General features: G+C 36.8%; 1 protein-coding gene across 2 annotated transcripts in view; it reads left to right on the forward strand.

Annotated features, from left to right (window-relative positions):
* The window catches only part of LOC110223822 (aldehyde dehydrogenase 1A1), a 73,393-nt gene that overhangs the window by 19,180 nt on the left and 36,998 nt on the right, over window positions 1-17,215 (forward strand). For both annotated transcript variants that reach the window (XM_021009515.2, XM_021009513.2), the window contains exons 3-4: window positions 389-493; window positions 13,589-13,729. In XM_021009515.2, the coding sequence (XP_020865174.1) occupies window positions 389-493; window positions 13,589-13,729 (246 nt within the window). The remainder of the gene's footprint in view (window positions 1-388; window positions 494-13,588; window positions 13,730-17,215) is intronic.

The following is a 17,215-nucleotide window of genomic DNA, read 5'->3' on the forward strand; positions in this document are numbered from 1 at the left end:
GGGTGAAATCATTCCTTTGAATGGTTCCCTTGAATTCATTACTGCGGAGGTAGCCTTCATTCTCAGTGGCATTTTCAGATTGTACACTGTGCTTCATATTATCTTAAAAGTAGCCAAAATAACCTGGGGGCAGGAGATTATTTGTAGAATCACAGAAACTTTCCAGTTAAAAGGGTTGTAATGAATCATCTAATCCAACCTGTACTCAAATGGCAGTCTCCTCCACAGTATGACCTTTACAACTTAAGGTTTTTCTGGGGAAATGCTACCATTAAGAAGTATGAATAAGGGTCTTTACTGATGTTCAAGATTAATTACTGTGGAAAATTGTTTCCAACTCTCCTGAACTACATGTATATAACTTCAATTTCTTTTGGTATTTCTCAAGATATTTATAAACAACGAATGGCATAATTCATCGAGTGGCAAAAAATTCCCAGTCTTTAATCCTGCAAATGAAGAAAAAATTTGTGAGGTGGAAGAAGGTGATAAGGTAAGTTTTCTCATCTGCTTTCCCATTCATCTAATGAGTTTGTTTTTCTCTTGATTCTCAGTTTATGCACTACTGTATAGTCAAGTCTACTTTTCATTTAAAAAAATTAACATGGTGTAGGAACTATAGAAATTATCTAGTCTAGCACCCTTAGTTTTACAGATGAAAAAAAATGAGGCTCAGGATGAGTGACTTGCCTGGAGCATACAAGTAGCAAGTATAGCATTTAAATGTAGATACTGTGACTGCAAGATCAGCTCCTGACACTACTGATGACTCACAAAGGACAAAAGAATGTCAGAAATGCCACAGATCGTAGTTCCTTATAGACAGCTTCTCAATAACTTTATTATTGATAATTGTTTTAAATAATGTGATTTCTTATCATATCCCATACTTTTTATCTTCCTTGACTTGCAGAGAATGGTCCATTTGCTCATCTGTAAGTTAGCAAAAAGAACTTGACCACATACAAAGAGGTTTGGTTCATGACTTAAAAATCAGTATTTCTGTATATGTTTGTATTTTCATATATTCAATACCTATTGAAGTAAAAAAAACCCAATAAAACAGATTTTTTAAAATACACATTAATAGAAAAGTTTTAGCATCCTTGTCTCTTCAACTTCACTATGTTTCATCTTTTAAAAAAGAATTTGAGAGGTTAGAGATCAATTTGTTTCAGCATGCCTTTGCACTAATTAACAAACTTAATAAACTTTTCCCCCCAATGTAAAAGCAGACTTTATACAGAGTGTATGACAATACAAACTCTGAATTAGTGATGTCCAAAATGTTAATTTTGCTATACATCCAGCATTTATTCGCTGCATCTCATAAATACTAAAATTATGAGCAAAGTGATAATGGTAACTACCTAGTATTTTTGTTTAAATTCATTTAAATGTTAGTGCATCTGTTTAATTACTGGATCCATATAAAATTTTGAAAAGGCAGTGAATGAGGGTTGATTTAAAAAAATTGAAGCCCCAAAATATGAGAGGCCAAGCCAGCTATCAGTAAGTGGTAAAGATAGACCAGACCTCATGCTTTTGACTTGCTTTCCAGTATTCTTTCTAACATATAATGCTATTGAAGTCAATCGAATAATGATTTAAAATTAAATTTATTGGATTTGTGTTAAGTACTGAATCTCTGGTCTTAGAAGGTCTGATCTGCCAGTTTGTATATGGGTCCATGCACCAGCAAATGGATGGACCAGTTTCTGCACATTGGCCTTAAATAAGAATTCAAGGAGCCATGATTTCATGCACAGCAATATTCCTTTAGAAAAATAAATTCTAGCCCTCTTATGCCTTAGTAGGTGGTTTTGTAAGGTGATGTAGCCAACCTTCTGGATAGGAGCCCCTCTGGAGCTTGTATTGCTCTGGAATAGGCTTTGAAAAATCAGGGTCATTTCCACGTGGCTTTGGCCTTAGGATATGTTAAAACAGGCAAGAAACTTGTTCCCTGAAAGAAGAAACTAGAAAAACAGGACATGATAGAATGCAAAAATTACATAACTTTCTAGGTTAAATTATGAAATACACACACAAAGTAGAATTATAGGCTATTAAATTAGAAGATTGCAATGAAGTGAGGCTTCCACCAGGCAATAGTTTTTGAGGGTTTTTTGTTTTGTTTTGGGGGTTTTTTTGGGAGGTGGTAAATGATTAAGTAGTTTGTTTGGGACCTTCTAATTCAAAAAGGCAGTCAAGGGAGTGCCATACAAACACAATCAGTAATGATTCAGTGTCTTTATATGCTAGGTTTGAGCAATGTCTTTAAGTGGTATAGATAGAGTAATGGTTCCATACCACTCTCTACTTCATCTGTGTAACATTGTACCTTTAGAAAATCCGATGCAGTCTCTTGTGTCCCTAAGCATACCACAATCACTAAACTCTTGGGAAAATAGACTCTAGAACAAGTAAGATTTTAAGTTATTGAAAACAAAATCAAAATTTTCACGTATGATATTTCATATCCCAATACTTCCTATTGTTACTGTTAGCTCTTTATGTGACATTGTCTACAGAAGCATAATTAACGCGGTGCAATTTTAGAAAATTTCATGTTTTATCTTAAATATTTCTTGTACCCTGACTTCTGCATTGAAGTAGTTGTATCCTTCTATCTTCCGATAGACAGTTTGCTGGTTTTGTTTGGCATTCTACTACTGGAAATATCTTCAAAGGAATGGAGATCCAGCAGAAGTCAGATAACCCATATGATATACCATGTCTATAATTAAAATGGGTCAGAGTTTCTTCTTGAATTGACAGCATCCATTCAACCACTACTTCATAGCCATGATATAATAGATGACGTGGACCTGCTCTCATGATCTTATTAGAACATAAGATCCATGAGAGCAGGGCCTAAAGAAAAAAACACTTTGAATGACTTTCCAAGCTATCACCAGCACGTGACAGGTGCTTGTTGAACTGAACCGAAGTGCCTGCTAATGAAATTGACAAACCAGTCAGTAGAAGGCCGATGCTTTCCTTACACTCTACAGAGTCGGTGCCATGTAGACAAAACTGTTCAAGGTTGGGAAGCCCACCAGGAAGCTCCAGCTATAGCATAATATGGGTAGCAGCAGAAGTTCTGGAACAGTATGGTAAAATGAATTAGAATCAGAGGCTTTGGGCTCACATCCCAGTTCTATCACTTATTACTCATGTGACCATGGCCAGGAAGGAAGGAAGGAAGGAAAGAAGGAAGGAAGAAAGTAAGCTATTGTTAGCCAGAATCGTTGGATTAAATGCAGTTTTTGATAGGGAGTATGGTTTTGGGTAGTAGGGAAGAAGAGAGTAGACAAAGGTTTCCTTCCTTCCCAGACGGTTTCAGGATTTGTAGAGGGAATATTCTCATTAGGAACTTGTTATACCTATAAATAATAGGCCCTATAAAGATGAAGGAGTGGAGGGTCTTGAGAGGGAATTATGAGTGTGTTGGTATGAGACAACAATTCCATCTCTTTGGCACGATATTACTTATTAGGCAATTCTTTTATTTTTCATTTTTTTAAACATTTTTATTTAAAGTTTTGAGTTCCAAATTCTATTCCTCCTTCCCTTTCTCTCCTCTCCCATCCCCAGGATGGTAAGCAATCAGATATAGGTTATACATGTGCAATTATGTAAAACATTTCCATCTTTGTCATTTTGTACAAGAAGAATCAAATAAAAAACAAAAAATGGAAGAAAGTAGAAAATTGTATGCTTCAGTCTGCATTCAAATAGTATCAGTTCTTTCTCTGGAGGTGGATAGTATGCTTCATCATTAGTCCTTTGGGATTGTCTTGGATCATTGTATTGTCATTCACAGTTCTTCATTGAACAATATTGCTGTTACTGTGTACAGTGTTCTCCTGTTTCTGTTCACTTCACTATACATCAGTTCACATAAGTCTTTCCAGGTTTTTCTGAAATCGTCCTGCTTGTCATTTCTTATAGCACAATAATATTCCATTATAATCATATATCACAATTTGTTCAGCTATTCCCCACTTATTGGGCATCCCTTCGATTTCCAATTTTTAGCCACCACAAAAAGAGCTATTAGAAATATTTTTTGTACAAATTTGTCCTTTTACCTTTTTTTGATGTCTTTGCGATATAGACCGAGCAGTGGTATTGCTGCATCAATCAACAGGAAATTCTTAAGCACATATATGCACAAGGGATATAAACATAAATAATAAAATAATCCCTGTCCTCAAGGAGCCTACGTCAATTTTTGTTTTAAAAGACTGTGGTGGAATTCCAGGTCTGAGTTTTTAGGGGCAAAAATAACTCATGTTTAACATCACAAATAGAATTTGTATTGCCATCTCCAAGTTGTAAAACAGAAAAGATGGAGGGCAGTTCTGAGGTCTTTCGAAAATAATCAAGGTACTTACTTGCTGTGAATCTGTTAACAAGGCTTGCTTTTAAAAACCAGTTCATGGTCAGATCTGTAACTGGGGTGAGGCAGCTATGGCTTTGTAGGGTGAGGCAAGTATGGCTTTGTCTCCAGGCATTAATACCTGTGGTTGCAAGGTATGTTTTATTCTCATAGAAATCTTTGGCTCACCATCCCTGAACCTGAGAGTTCTGTTCCCACCCCCTTTACTTATAAGATTTGACTTTATGGTTGTCCCTGTTCATTCAGTTATCTCTAGGTTACTACAGTATAGGTCCTGTCATTATCATGTGTCCTTTTCTCAAGGTCTGGCTAACCTACAGTCTCTGCTATCTTCTTATACCTCTGTCCCCTCCTTGGGGTTGATGGCATCAGGTATCATGGACTTTGCCACAGGCATGGCTACATGTCACCCTTTTCAAGGGGAATTTAACAGATTGGCAGTGATGTTGGTACACACTATGGGAGGTGGCCTTTTTAAACTCCAAGTGATAGGTGACACTACATACACACACACAAACGCACACTCCAATTGAATTTCCCCCGGGTGCCAAAAGTCCTAGTTATCCCTCTATATACTTACTGTTTGCTGCTGAACTTAAAAATTTAAATTACATACAAAATCAGTGGTCTGGATTCCTTCGCAATTAAATTCCTCAGGAAATGCGACTGTTCACTTAATATTTAGTCCTCTTGTAACTTTCACCCTTAAGGAACAGTCTTAATAATTCATTGAGAAAAAATTAATGGTTACTGTTTAACAGAGAGGTTTACCTTCTATCCAACAGTTCTGCAGAGAAACATGTAAAGGTAAATGCTGTTAACTGCATTGCTTAGTGAAATATTCAAATTTGGCAAATTGCACAGTCATTGTAAATCTAATATTTTGGAACTGATTCTTTAGATAATGAACAAGAGGCTTTAGGAATTTAATTTGTGTGGAGAATAGAACAAGCCTATATGCTGCCATTCAAAATATTGTTGTTGTCTTAATTAGGAGCCGAGGGAAGGGAAGACCAAGGGGAGATTACTAATCATAGACGTAGATATGGATATAGACTCTTTCTTTTCATTTTAGTGGTTCTTTCAGATTATATTGACAGCCAATTAACGACTGTAATAATAGAGCATGACTATATTTACTTAACACATTAATCATTGGGATTTGAAATGCCCATTAAAAATAAATGTTTATAGCAGGTGCAAAAGAAAACAGCAAAAAAAAGCAAACGCCTATTTTCATAAACTGCTTTCTCTCTTTGTAAATGGCCATATCTGATATAATTTTACACATGATGGTACAATCCAGCCAAACTGGCCTGCTTGCTTGTTCCTCCCAGAGAATATTCTATTATTAGCCAGTACCTTTACACTTTGATGCCCACCAAGCGTGTGCAATTGGTAGGTATTCATTCCCATTGTTAAGTATCTGTAACCATAAGCGTACTAAACAAGGTAGCAGAAGATCCCCGGCAAACAACAGCTTCTTCTCCATTTCCATGTGTATTTTCTTCAAGCAGAACATAGATGATACAGATCACATCTCTTTTATGCCTTAGTGGACAGCCTTTGTTCATTTTTGTGGCAAATAAAATCCATTCCTAGAGCCAATGTGCTGGTCCTGAGCCTCTCTGAACTTAGCCAGGCTGGTCCCCAGACGACAGAGGTAGCAGCCCATGCTTGAAGTCTTTCCAGCTTTCTAAGACCTTTCAGAGTCTGTTCTCCTTTGGCCTTATGTTCAGATACCCAGTGTTACCTCCCTGCCACGATGTAGCAGAAGAGACAACGAATGTGACAGATTCTAAAAAATATGGAAATACTTGTACGAGCTGCTGCAAATCAAAGTGAACAGACCCAGGATAACAATGTATGCATTGACCACTATAATGGAAAGAGAAGCAATTCAGAAAGAATTCAGAGCTTTGATTTCCAAAATGTGATGATAAAACATACCTTCTACCTCTTAGTAGAGGCCTGATTGGCTAGAATCATAGAACCATACATGCATCCTTAGATAATGTAAATATTTTCTTTGGTTTATCTTGACTATACATACTTGTTATTACAGCATCTAGGCAGAGCAGGGATGTGATTTGGGAAGAAGTAAAAAATGTGGTGCGGGGTAGGAAGAATATCAGTAAAGTATTTTAAAAATTGCAGAGAAGAGAAGAAAGGGAGGTAGAGAAAGTATAAAAATAATTTGTTACTTCCTGGTTAAGTCTATGTATACATTAAAAGTAAAAACACTCTATGTGTATGGTCCTCATCTGTTTTTGTTTATGCCTTGAGATAGTTGTAATGATGAATCATTATCAAATTCAAAATTCTGAAGAAAAAAAAGAAAGTTAAAAAATAGTTTGTGTGTGATACAGTGAAAAGAACACTGGATTTGGAATCAGAAGATCTGAGCTCAAGGCTTTGCTTATTAGCTCTGTGACTTTAGGCAAATTGTTTCCCCTCTTTGGGGTCCAATTTTCTTATCTCTTGAGTGAGAACCATCATATTCCTACTCCCTTCTTCAAAGAGCAGTTGAGGAAAAAGCTAGCACTCAAAGTAGTCATTGTGACATAAAGCCCCTATACTCTTCCTACTATACCTGTCTTCAAAGGGTAGTTGGAATTTTGAAACTGTGAAGTACTACACAAATGTGAGCTAATATCAGAAGTCAGCTATTAGCAAGAGGATGTGCTTCGCTTCAAGCCAAGAAGGGCAGTCAAGCTTCTGTCTAGGGAGAATAAGGTTGGCAGGCACTCAAGGGACACAGACTTCCTGGGGGGTAGCCAGGTTAGGGAAATTCAGTATAGATGAACAGAACCAGAATATGCAATGTTCAAGGAACTGAGCAAAAAAAAGGGATCCAGAATAGACTATATTCAGGGTAGAGACAGACATAACCTGACTATAGAAGCTTGGAAAGAATGGAATGCTAAATTGGACAAAACTGTATTTATCCTTTGGTCATATTTTTTATATACATATTTGTGTGTGTGGTTGCGTAAAGGATTGTGCTCTTATTTTGTTTGATGACAAATTAAAGAAATATTTGGTTATACAAACATATATATTATATATATTTGTATGCATAGACATCTAATTTTTAATATACTCTACTTTCTATAACTGATGTCAAATTAATACGTTAGTATAATATATATTATATACATATAGATATAGACATATACACACAAAAAAATCCAAGATTTTACTATTATGGACTCCTGCCCCACAACCCCTACATGTCAACAAACATTTATTCAAAGCTCAGTATGTGCCAGGGACCACGCTAAGGTTACAAAAACAAGCTGAAATAAAGACAAATTGTCAAGGAGTTTATATTCTTTCTTAATTATTTAATATTTATTCTTCCCAATTACATGTAAAATCATTTTTAATGGGAGCTTATATTCTAATGGTGGGAGGTAACAAAAAAAGGAAGATAGGGGAAGGTATCTATTTTGTGGTGGGGAGGCAAAGTCCGGAGTCAAGGATTGATGTTCTGGATCCTTGCCCGAAATGGAGATTGTGAACTAATGAGAGAAAGGAGCTACTATGGAGGGAGAAGGTAATTGAAGCACAATAGAGTGTTTTCATGGAAAAAAAAAGAAAAACAAAAACATGGATTGCCTGGTGGCAGCTTTCTTGCAACAAGCTTCTCCAAATATAAATAAATATGGCATCCTGGGCACGTGAGCATGTGTGCATACACGCATATGCGTAGACTCACCCACATACAGGAGAAGCGATGTGGCTATAGAATTGAGAGCTGTCTTCAAAGTGATGAAGGTAAGGTTCAGATTCTATCTTTGAAACATACTGGCTTTGTTACCTTGAGAAATTCACTTAATTTCTAGTGCTTCTGGCAGCTCTCTGATATTATAATATGCAGAGGATATGTGGACCCGCAATGGCAGAGAGAAATTCTTCACTGCAAGTTCCCTATACCAGTGAAATCATAGATCTGGCAAAAGCAAATTAGTGATGATTATGTCCATTTTCATGCTGTAATTTAAAAAAAGCATTGATTCACGCTGGAAATGTACTAGATATGACCTGCCTGATCTTGTGCTCTCTTGACACAGCCTTCAGACTAGGTCAAACTACATTCCATAATGAGGCATTCAAATTTATAGTCAGGAAGACCTGAGTTCAGATCTTACCTTAGAGCATTTCCTAGCTACATGACCCAAGACAAGTCACTTTACATCTCTATGACTCAGTTTCCCCATATATAAAATAAGATTAATAATAGTGCCTACCTCACAAGGTTATTGTGAGGATCCAACAAAATAGCATATGTAAAGTAGTTTGCAAACCTTAAAGCTCTACTTGAATGGAGAAGGTGACAGAAAGGTTATAAACAATGTGCAAGAAATTCTTTTTGTCTTCAAAAACTTATAATCTGAGGAGACAGCATAAATGCATAATTAGTGAACAGTTAGGGGCTAAACATCTGTACTGCTGTGCCTAAGTCTCTTAGGAGATAAGAGAAGGAAAAGATCATTATAGGATCAAGTAGTCAGAGAAGGTAGTAAAAGGATCATAATTATGGAAATGCAAAGAAAGGGGTGAAGAAATTTATGTTTTACTCAAGAGACATGAGTCAAGCATATGATGCAGTCATGATGAATTACTACAAGAGGAAGAGGCACCTGAGAAGTGGGTCATGGGAAGGTGGGCTCCTAAAGTCACATCACCAAAATAGGGTCCGGGGTTTTTGTTTGTTTTTGTTTTTGTTTTTCGTTTTAGCACTAGAAGTCAAGCAATGTGCTATGGTACCGTACCTTGGAAGGTAGATAAATTCAGGTTCTCAAAGCTTTTTTAAACATAAATGATGGAAGACCTGATGTAAGCAAGAGATAGAAAATAAAAATTGCCCGATTTCTGGTCAATTCTGTATCCCTTTGGCTATGTGGCTTCTCTTTGGGAGGCTAGAATGTCTATAGTTACCCATATATGGATAAAACCATGGGCTGAACACTGAACAGAAGCACACATATGAAAATTGCACCACACAGATCTGTTTAAATACAGGGCAGTAAGTATATAATGTGTAAGTTGTGTTCTCCTGATAGCATGCAGACAGCCTTCCTGTTTCTGGTGATTTGCTTTATTTCAAAGCAGCAGGGTCAGACTCCTTTTATTTAACTTAGAAAGGGAACAGAATGTATGAAATGAAGCCACATCTCCATATAATAGACCATAGTGATTAAGGTTTATCTTATATACCACTTGCCCATCAGCCCTACATTACATTTCTGTTTTTAATGTCCCTCTGTTGATGCCAAATGATGTCTTACTGTAAATGTCAGTTATATGTTAGTCAGTAGAATGTGAAACAGTTGCTTAGCATAAGGAAACATTTTACATTTGCCCTGAAAACCTTATCACTAAATTATACTCAAGTAAATTGCTAATTCAATTAAATATTCATTAAGTAACTACTACAGGAACAATACTTTGGGAATACAAAGACTAAAGTGAAACATTCCCTGTCCTCAAGGGGCTTATATTCTACTGGGGAGTTAAACAGGTACCCAGACATGGTAAGTTAACAACAGAAGGATGAGGGGAATGATTTCAGAAAAGAACTCAAGTAAGAGTTGGCCTCTGAACTCAGCCTCAAATAAAACTAGAGATTCTATGAGGCAGAGCATAGGAGGACCCTTGTACCTTTGTCGAAAGCAATTTATGACAAGTGTAACAAATACCATAAGACTGTGACGACAAATGCTGATGAATTTGGAAAGTTGGATGGTTGGACCTTCAGTGTTGAACGCAAGATCATCTAACAAGTATATACTGTAGAACTCCTCTATCTCCTCTTCCTCTCCTCTCTGACGGTGTGTTCTATTTACACACACACACACACACACACACACACATTCATGTTCTAGGTATAACACAGGGAAGCAAAGGAAAAAAAGAAGAAATGGTCCCCAACCTCTATGAGCTTAGATCTTGGTAAGACACAATAGACTGCATATAATTGAATATCAAGTCATATCATGTAGAATAAGTTGTGTAAATGTTTAGAGATGTATCACTTCAGTAGCAGCAGCAACAGCAAAAATGAGATTCTACTATAAAACACGAGAGGTAGATCATGTAGCTTTCACACCTGTACTTAGGAGATGCATTCTTAGCAAGAAAAAAAATAGAGATAATTAATAATCAAATGGATAATTCTGGTTACATGCAATTGCAATGCTTTTACACAATACTAATGTATCTAGAGTAAAAGAGAAGTATTCTATTTGGAAAAAATTTGTATTGAATATTTCTAATTGAAGAATTTGATATTTAATATATATTATTTATAATGTATATTTAATCTGTAATAACTAACAAATATATGACTAAAAGAAAGTCCTAAATAGATAAATGGTCAAAAAATATGAACAAATAGTTCTCAAAAGAATTATAAACTATTATTAAAGCCATTAAAATAATAAAACTATAAGCTGCTATTAAAACTATATGAGTAAATGCTCCAGATCACTAACGATAAGAGAAATGCACATCAAAATAACCTTCAGTTTTCACTTCACACTCAGAAAACTGGCAAAGAGTCAATTTTGGGAAAATTGTGAAAAAGGCAGCGGCTCTAATGCATTGTTGGTAGAGCAACTTGGTACAGCTATTCCTGGAAAGAAATTTGGTATTATATAAAAGTGTGACTAAAATGTCCTTACCCTTGGATACTAAGATTCCTCTGTTAAGCGTATATCCCAAGGATACAACTGTCAGAAAAAGGGGGAGGGTCAACATAGAACAAAATAGAGTCATACTTTCTGCAGTAGCAATGATGTAAAAGCAAAGGAGAGGCCCATTGCTAAAGAATGGCTTCAGGGGTGGGGAGGGTCCCATGTGGCCCTCTCTGTCCTTGAGTGCAGCCCTTTGACTGAATCCAAACTTCACAGAACAAATCCCCTTAATAAAAGGATTTGTTCTGTAAAACTTGGACTCAGTCAAAAGGCCAGACTCAAAGACCTAGAGGGCCACATGTGGCCTCAAAGCCACAGGTTCCCTACTCCTAAACAAACTGTGGTGTGTGAACATAATAGCATATTACTGTGCTGTAAGAAACAATGAACTCGATGAATGCAGTTGACACAAGGAAAGAAAAATGACCTGCTGTGAAATGAAATATGCAGAGCCAGGAAAACACATATAATGACAATAGTAATGAAAATGGAAAAGAACAACTACCCTATAACAGTGGGGAAATAAATGTTGTAAAGTTACGAAGAACAAGGAATATAACAAGGTACTCCTCCCCACCATACCCATCTCCGGTCCTTTGCAAAGGTTTGTGGAAGGAGTAGAACACTGTATATAATGTCAAATTTTTTAATGCCTTGATCAATTTAAACTTTGCTAAATTTTATTTCTTCTTTTTCCTTTCTTTTTCCTAATTGTTTGTTATAAGGAAAGTTACTCTGTTGCAGGAAAAGAAAGGAGGGATACGAGAAATCTAAGTGATATAAAAACAGATGATAACAAAATTACTAAAAGAAAAAAATCAACAAAATAATAACCTATATTTACATGGAATATTAGAGTTTAAAAAGTGACAATAGCCCTGTAAAGAAATATAAGATGACATTATCTCCATTTTGCAGATTGAGGAAATTAAGTTTCACAGATTTTAAATGGTTCACCAATAGCACTGAAACTGGGCATTTTAGATTGGATTTCCTGAATCCAGATTCAATACTCTTTTTGCTATGTCGTACCTATTCTCTATAAAGGCTTATAAGAATTAAGGAAAATCCCATGAAAGATGTGAGACTTGGGTAAAGTCCTAATGAATAAATTTCGGTTGGGAAGCAGCCAAAAAATATGGCAACCATTATTCATTCATAGGATCATACTTTAGAAATGGAAGGGACCTATGAGGCTAACCCTTTTTTTTGTTTGTGTGTGTGTGTGTCTTGTTAGGATTCAGACTGTGTTCATTGCACTGGAGCACAATTAATGTGGAAGCTGTTCATGGACTCTTTTTTGTTTGGTTTTATTTTTTAAATTAATTAATTAATTTTTAGTTTTCAACATTCACTTTTATAAGATTTTGAGTTCTAAATTTGTCCCCTTTCCTTCCTTCTCCCCTCCCCAAGACAGCATGAAATCTGATATAGGCTATACATGTGCAATCATATTAAACATAGTTCCACATTAATCATGCGGTGAAAGAAGAATCAGAACTAAGGGGGGAAACCACGAGAAAGAAAAAGAAAAAAAAAGGAAATAGTATGATTCCATCTGCATTCAGACTCCATAGTTCCTTCTCTGGGTGTGGGATAGCATTTTCCATCATGAGTCTTTTGATTTGTCTTAAATCTTTGCATTGCCGAGAAGAGCTAAGTCATAGCTGGTCACTGTACAATGTCACTGTTCCTGTATACTAACCCCTGTTTTTTACACAAAAGAAAACTGAAGCCCAGAGAAGTTAGGTGATTTGCCCACAGTCACACAGTTAGTGGATGAAGCAGGATTTGAATTCCAGTCTTCTGGAATCCAGCTCCAGTGTCCTCCTTAATGTTCTCTTTAGTGATGCATTTCTCAGTGCTCTAGGGAAACCTACTATTACATGAATAGCAGTTCTGTAAGAAAAAAATGACAATGTCGACTATCTTCCTTTCAAAAATATTCAGTGTTAAACAATGGATTTATCAAAAGAATAGTGTTTGGAGTAAGAAAAATAGTCCGGTGTAGTGAAAAGCACATTGAATTTAGTTCCAAGACTTGAGTTCAACCCCATGTGTCCTACTTGTGTGACCTTGGGCAAATCAGTTCAATTCTCTGGGCTTCCAGTTTCCTTCCGTGTAGAATGAGGGGGTGGGCCTAGGTGCTCTGTAAAGTACTCTCATCTTTGCAGCCTATTAGATTTGCCACGTGTGCAATTTTCCATGTGAAAATAAGATAGTTATGTTTTAAAAGGGCAACTATAAAACACTTTAATTGGATAAACATTTGGAAAAATGAAAATAACCACAATTCCCTCTCTTTTTTTAAATGTAATTTTCCCAACTTCTCCTTCTTTGTGGGAATGTTTTATGATTTTAAGCCAATCCATATGAGTTCTATCAGTATATTTAGATCTCCAAAGTGTTCCATGTTCAGTATAGATTGGGAAATATTGCTTGAGTATCCTTTTTCTGAATTTAGATTTCTTTGATTTTTTAGGAGGATGTGGATAAGGCAGTGAAAGCAGCAAGGGAGGCTTTTCAGATTGGCTCCCCATGGCGGACAATGGATGCTTCTGAGAGAGGACGGCTCCTGAACAAATTGGCTGATTTAATTGAAAGAGATCGTCTGCTTATGGCAGTAAGTTTGCACCAGATGAAGCAAGGGATTGGTAGTTATGACTTGGTTTTGTTTGCAATGATGATTTCATTCCTCAAAAAAAAAAAAGCCAATTCAAGGTTTTAAGGAATTCCTTTACAATCTGTTTTACTTCTCTGTCCTAAGACTTGGTATAGAGAATGCATGGATAAGGAAATACTATCAATGCAGAGCAGCCTCTTCCTTACAATTTATAGTATTAGTGATTCACCTAGGGCACTGAGTGGCTGGGACTTACTCAGGGTCACATAGCCAAAGTTAGGCCTTATATTCAATTCTTTCAGGCCAGTCACATTGCCAGAGGAGTTTGTTTGTTTGTTTTTGCATCTGGGGCCATCTCCAGTAGTCCTGATTTATATCTTGCCACTGGACTCAGATGGCCCTAAGGAGAAAGTGAGGCTGGTAATTTTGCACTGCCCTCCCTCACTTAAATCCAATTCATTTGCAAGTCATGGCATCACCTTCCTGTTGCCATGATCCTCTTCAAGAAGGAAGGACAAACAACCACAATAATAGCCAAAGTTGGGCCTCAGATCCAATTCTTTCAGACCAGTTCTCTGTCTAGGGTCCCCCATTGCCTCTCAAAAACATCTCAGTGTTTTGTAGCACGTTTAAAGGATTGCAAAACGCTCTCACAGAATCGTGGAGACTCTGAGCTAGAAAGGATCCAGAGAGCATCTAGTTCAACTCATCTAGAACTTCTTCCCAAAATGTCCTCTGATCTTTGCTTGAAGACCTCCCCTAAAGGGGAAGCCACTACTTGCAAGCATTCCATGCTCAGATAGCTCTCTTCACGAGAATTCTTTCCTTATATCAAGCCAAATTTGCCTCCTTATAATTTCTTCCAGTTGCTCCTACAGTCAGAAAAGGTTGAATCCCTTTTCCATGAGGGTAGTCTTCAAAACACTGAAATATCTTTTTGACTGACATATCAGGGGAAGGAGAAAGGAATTATCATTTAGCATCTGCTTGGAAAGTTCCAGGCACTGTGCTGAGCCCTTTACAAATATTATCTCTTTTGATCCTCACAACAACGTTGGTATATAGATGCTATTACTGTCCCCATCCCTGCCCTGAGGCAGGCAGAGGTTAAAGAGACTTGCACAGGGTGACACAACTAGTAAGTGTCTGAAGCTGAATTTGAACTCAGGTTTTTCTGATTCCAGACCCAATGTTTTATCTACTGTACCACCTAGCTATCTAGATAACATACAGAGATTAAATATTCAACACAATGAAACATCTAGATATTTTTTTCAAGAGGAAAACTGTCAAGAGGAAACTGTCTAACTACAGTTTTCACATCTTAGCACAGTTCCTGGAACACAGTAAGTGCTTAATAAATGCTTTTTCATTTGGTTTGGCTTTTTACCCAAGAAGCTGACTTTTATAGCTATAGTGTCTGACTATTGTTTCTGCTTCCGCTTCCACTGATCTTCAAAGCATTCTTTCCATTATGCTTACCTCTCTCAGCTAGGTGGTAAAGCTGGGCTTAGAGTCAGGATAACCTGAGTTCCTATACCATTTCAGACATTTACTAGCTGGGTGACCATGAGCAAGTCATTTAACTCTGTTTATCTCCATTTCCTCAACTGTAAAGTGGGGATCATAATAACACCTACCTCCCAGGGTTGTTGTGAGGACCAAATGATATAATATTTGTAAAGGGCTTAGCACAGTACTTGGCACATAGGTGATATGGAGATTCTATTATCGTCATTATCATTGTTGTCATTCCAAGATTCCCTCATGTGAGCCTATCTTCTTAATATAGAGTTCTCCTTGACCCCCTTTTACCCATCTAATTTCTTTGGAATAAGGTTTTTCCTTCTAGATTTATATTCCAGTAATATACCTGTTCCTGTCAAGTCTCCCATTCACTTTGACTCTCACCTATGTTTTGTGCATTAATACATAGCTGTCTGAGGTGGTGGGTTTTGTTACTGCCTACTTGTTGGTCCTTTGAATTTTTGGACACCTACTTCCACAGTTCTTTCTATGCTGGATACTGTATATGGTATCAAGCTTGGTAGATGGTTCCCCCCCCCATTTCTTTCTTTCCCCCTTTTGTTTTCAGTCAAAAATCTCTTTTGTTTAGGTTTGCAAATCCCCCAAGCAAAACTCATTCTTACCAACTTTTTTTAATGTGTACTCCAATCCTAGCCAAGAGCCCATCACTTCTATATTTTTTAAAATTTAATATGATCCAAATCCAAATTTAGCCAATTCAGCTCTTAGACGATATCTTAACCAGTTGTTTACTTTCCTTCCAACAAACCTGAGAATCTTATAGAGATAGATAATGACCTCTATTTTACAGATGAAGAAATGTGTGACTTGTTCAAGGTTAATAGCATGATCACATTTTTATCCTGGAAGGAATGTTAGAAATCCATATAGTCAAGCACCCTCAGCTTACAGATGTAGAGACTGGGTAAAGTGACATGTCTAAGACCCCTCAACTAGTAAGTGGCAGTCAGGATTTGACCCAGGCCTCCTAATTCCACTTTACCTACATTATCAAGGCTAGCTAGGATCAGACATCACCATTTATTTAATGATGGACCTACAGAATAGCTAGCAAAGTATTCATTATGTGACCATCTACCAAGTATCTCTTATATTCAAAGCATTGTACTTGGTATTGTAGGAGTTGCATCAGTACTATTTTTAAGATAATGTCCCTGCCTCCATGAAGTTTCGATCTTGGATGGTTGGGAGAAAAGGGGAGAGGGAAGAAATGTAACATTTAAGTCTTCCTTATTGATAGACCAGGCCATGTCACTCTTCTGTCCACTCTTCTGTTCCTATTGCTTTTCAATTATCTTAAACATGATATTCAGAATTTCTCACCGTCTGGTGCCATTATACTATCTCAGACTTCTCTGATACTGCTCCTTTCTATGTATTCCATTTTCAGCCTGTGAATAGTCAATGACCATCTACATCAGGGATTCTTAACCTGGTATCCAGTAACTTTAAAAAAAAGTATTTTGACAATGAGTTTCCTTTGTAGTCTTATGTATTTTATTGTACACATTTAATAAACATTCTGAGAAAAGATCTACCAGAGGGATCTATGACAGATACAAAAAGATTAAAAACTCCTGATCTACCTAAAGGAAATCATATTGAAAGTGAGATGATTCATTTAGGTCAGTACATTTTTCAGACTGTAACTTAAACCCTGAAAAGTATATTTGCTAGAATTGGTACAGCAAGGATTTGTGATTTCATCAGCGTGAGGGGCTCTGGTATACTAACTCTCTCCACCCCAAATATTGCAGTGTACCCAGTAGATAAATCTAGAGAGTTCTTACAAGCATAGACAGAATGACTTGCTTACCCAGGGTGCACAGACATTAAGTGTCAGAAGCAAAATTTGAACCCAGATCTTCCTAATTTCAAGTCTAGGACTCTTATCTGTTATGCTGTACTGTCTTTACAATAGAGTAGGGTTGTTACCTA

Source organism: Phascolarctos cinereus, unplaced genomic scaffold (assembly GCF_003287225.1).
Source record: "Phascolarctos cinereus isolate Bilbo 61053 unplaced genomic scaffold, phaCin_HiC Scaffold_4;HRSCAF=312, whole genome shotgun sequence".
NCBI classification, from domain to species: domain Eukaryota; kingdom Metazoa; phylum Chordata; class Mammalia; order Diprotodontia; family Phascolarctidae; genus Phascolarctos; species Phascolarctos cinereus.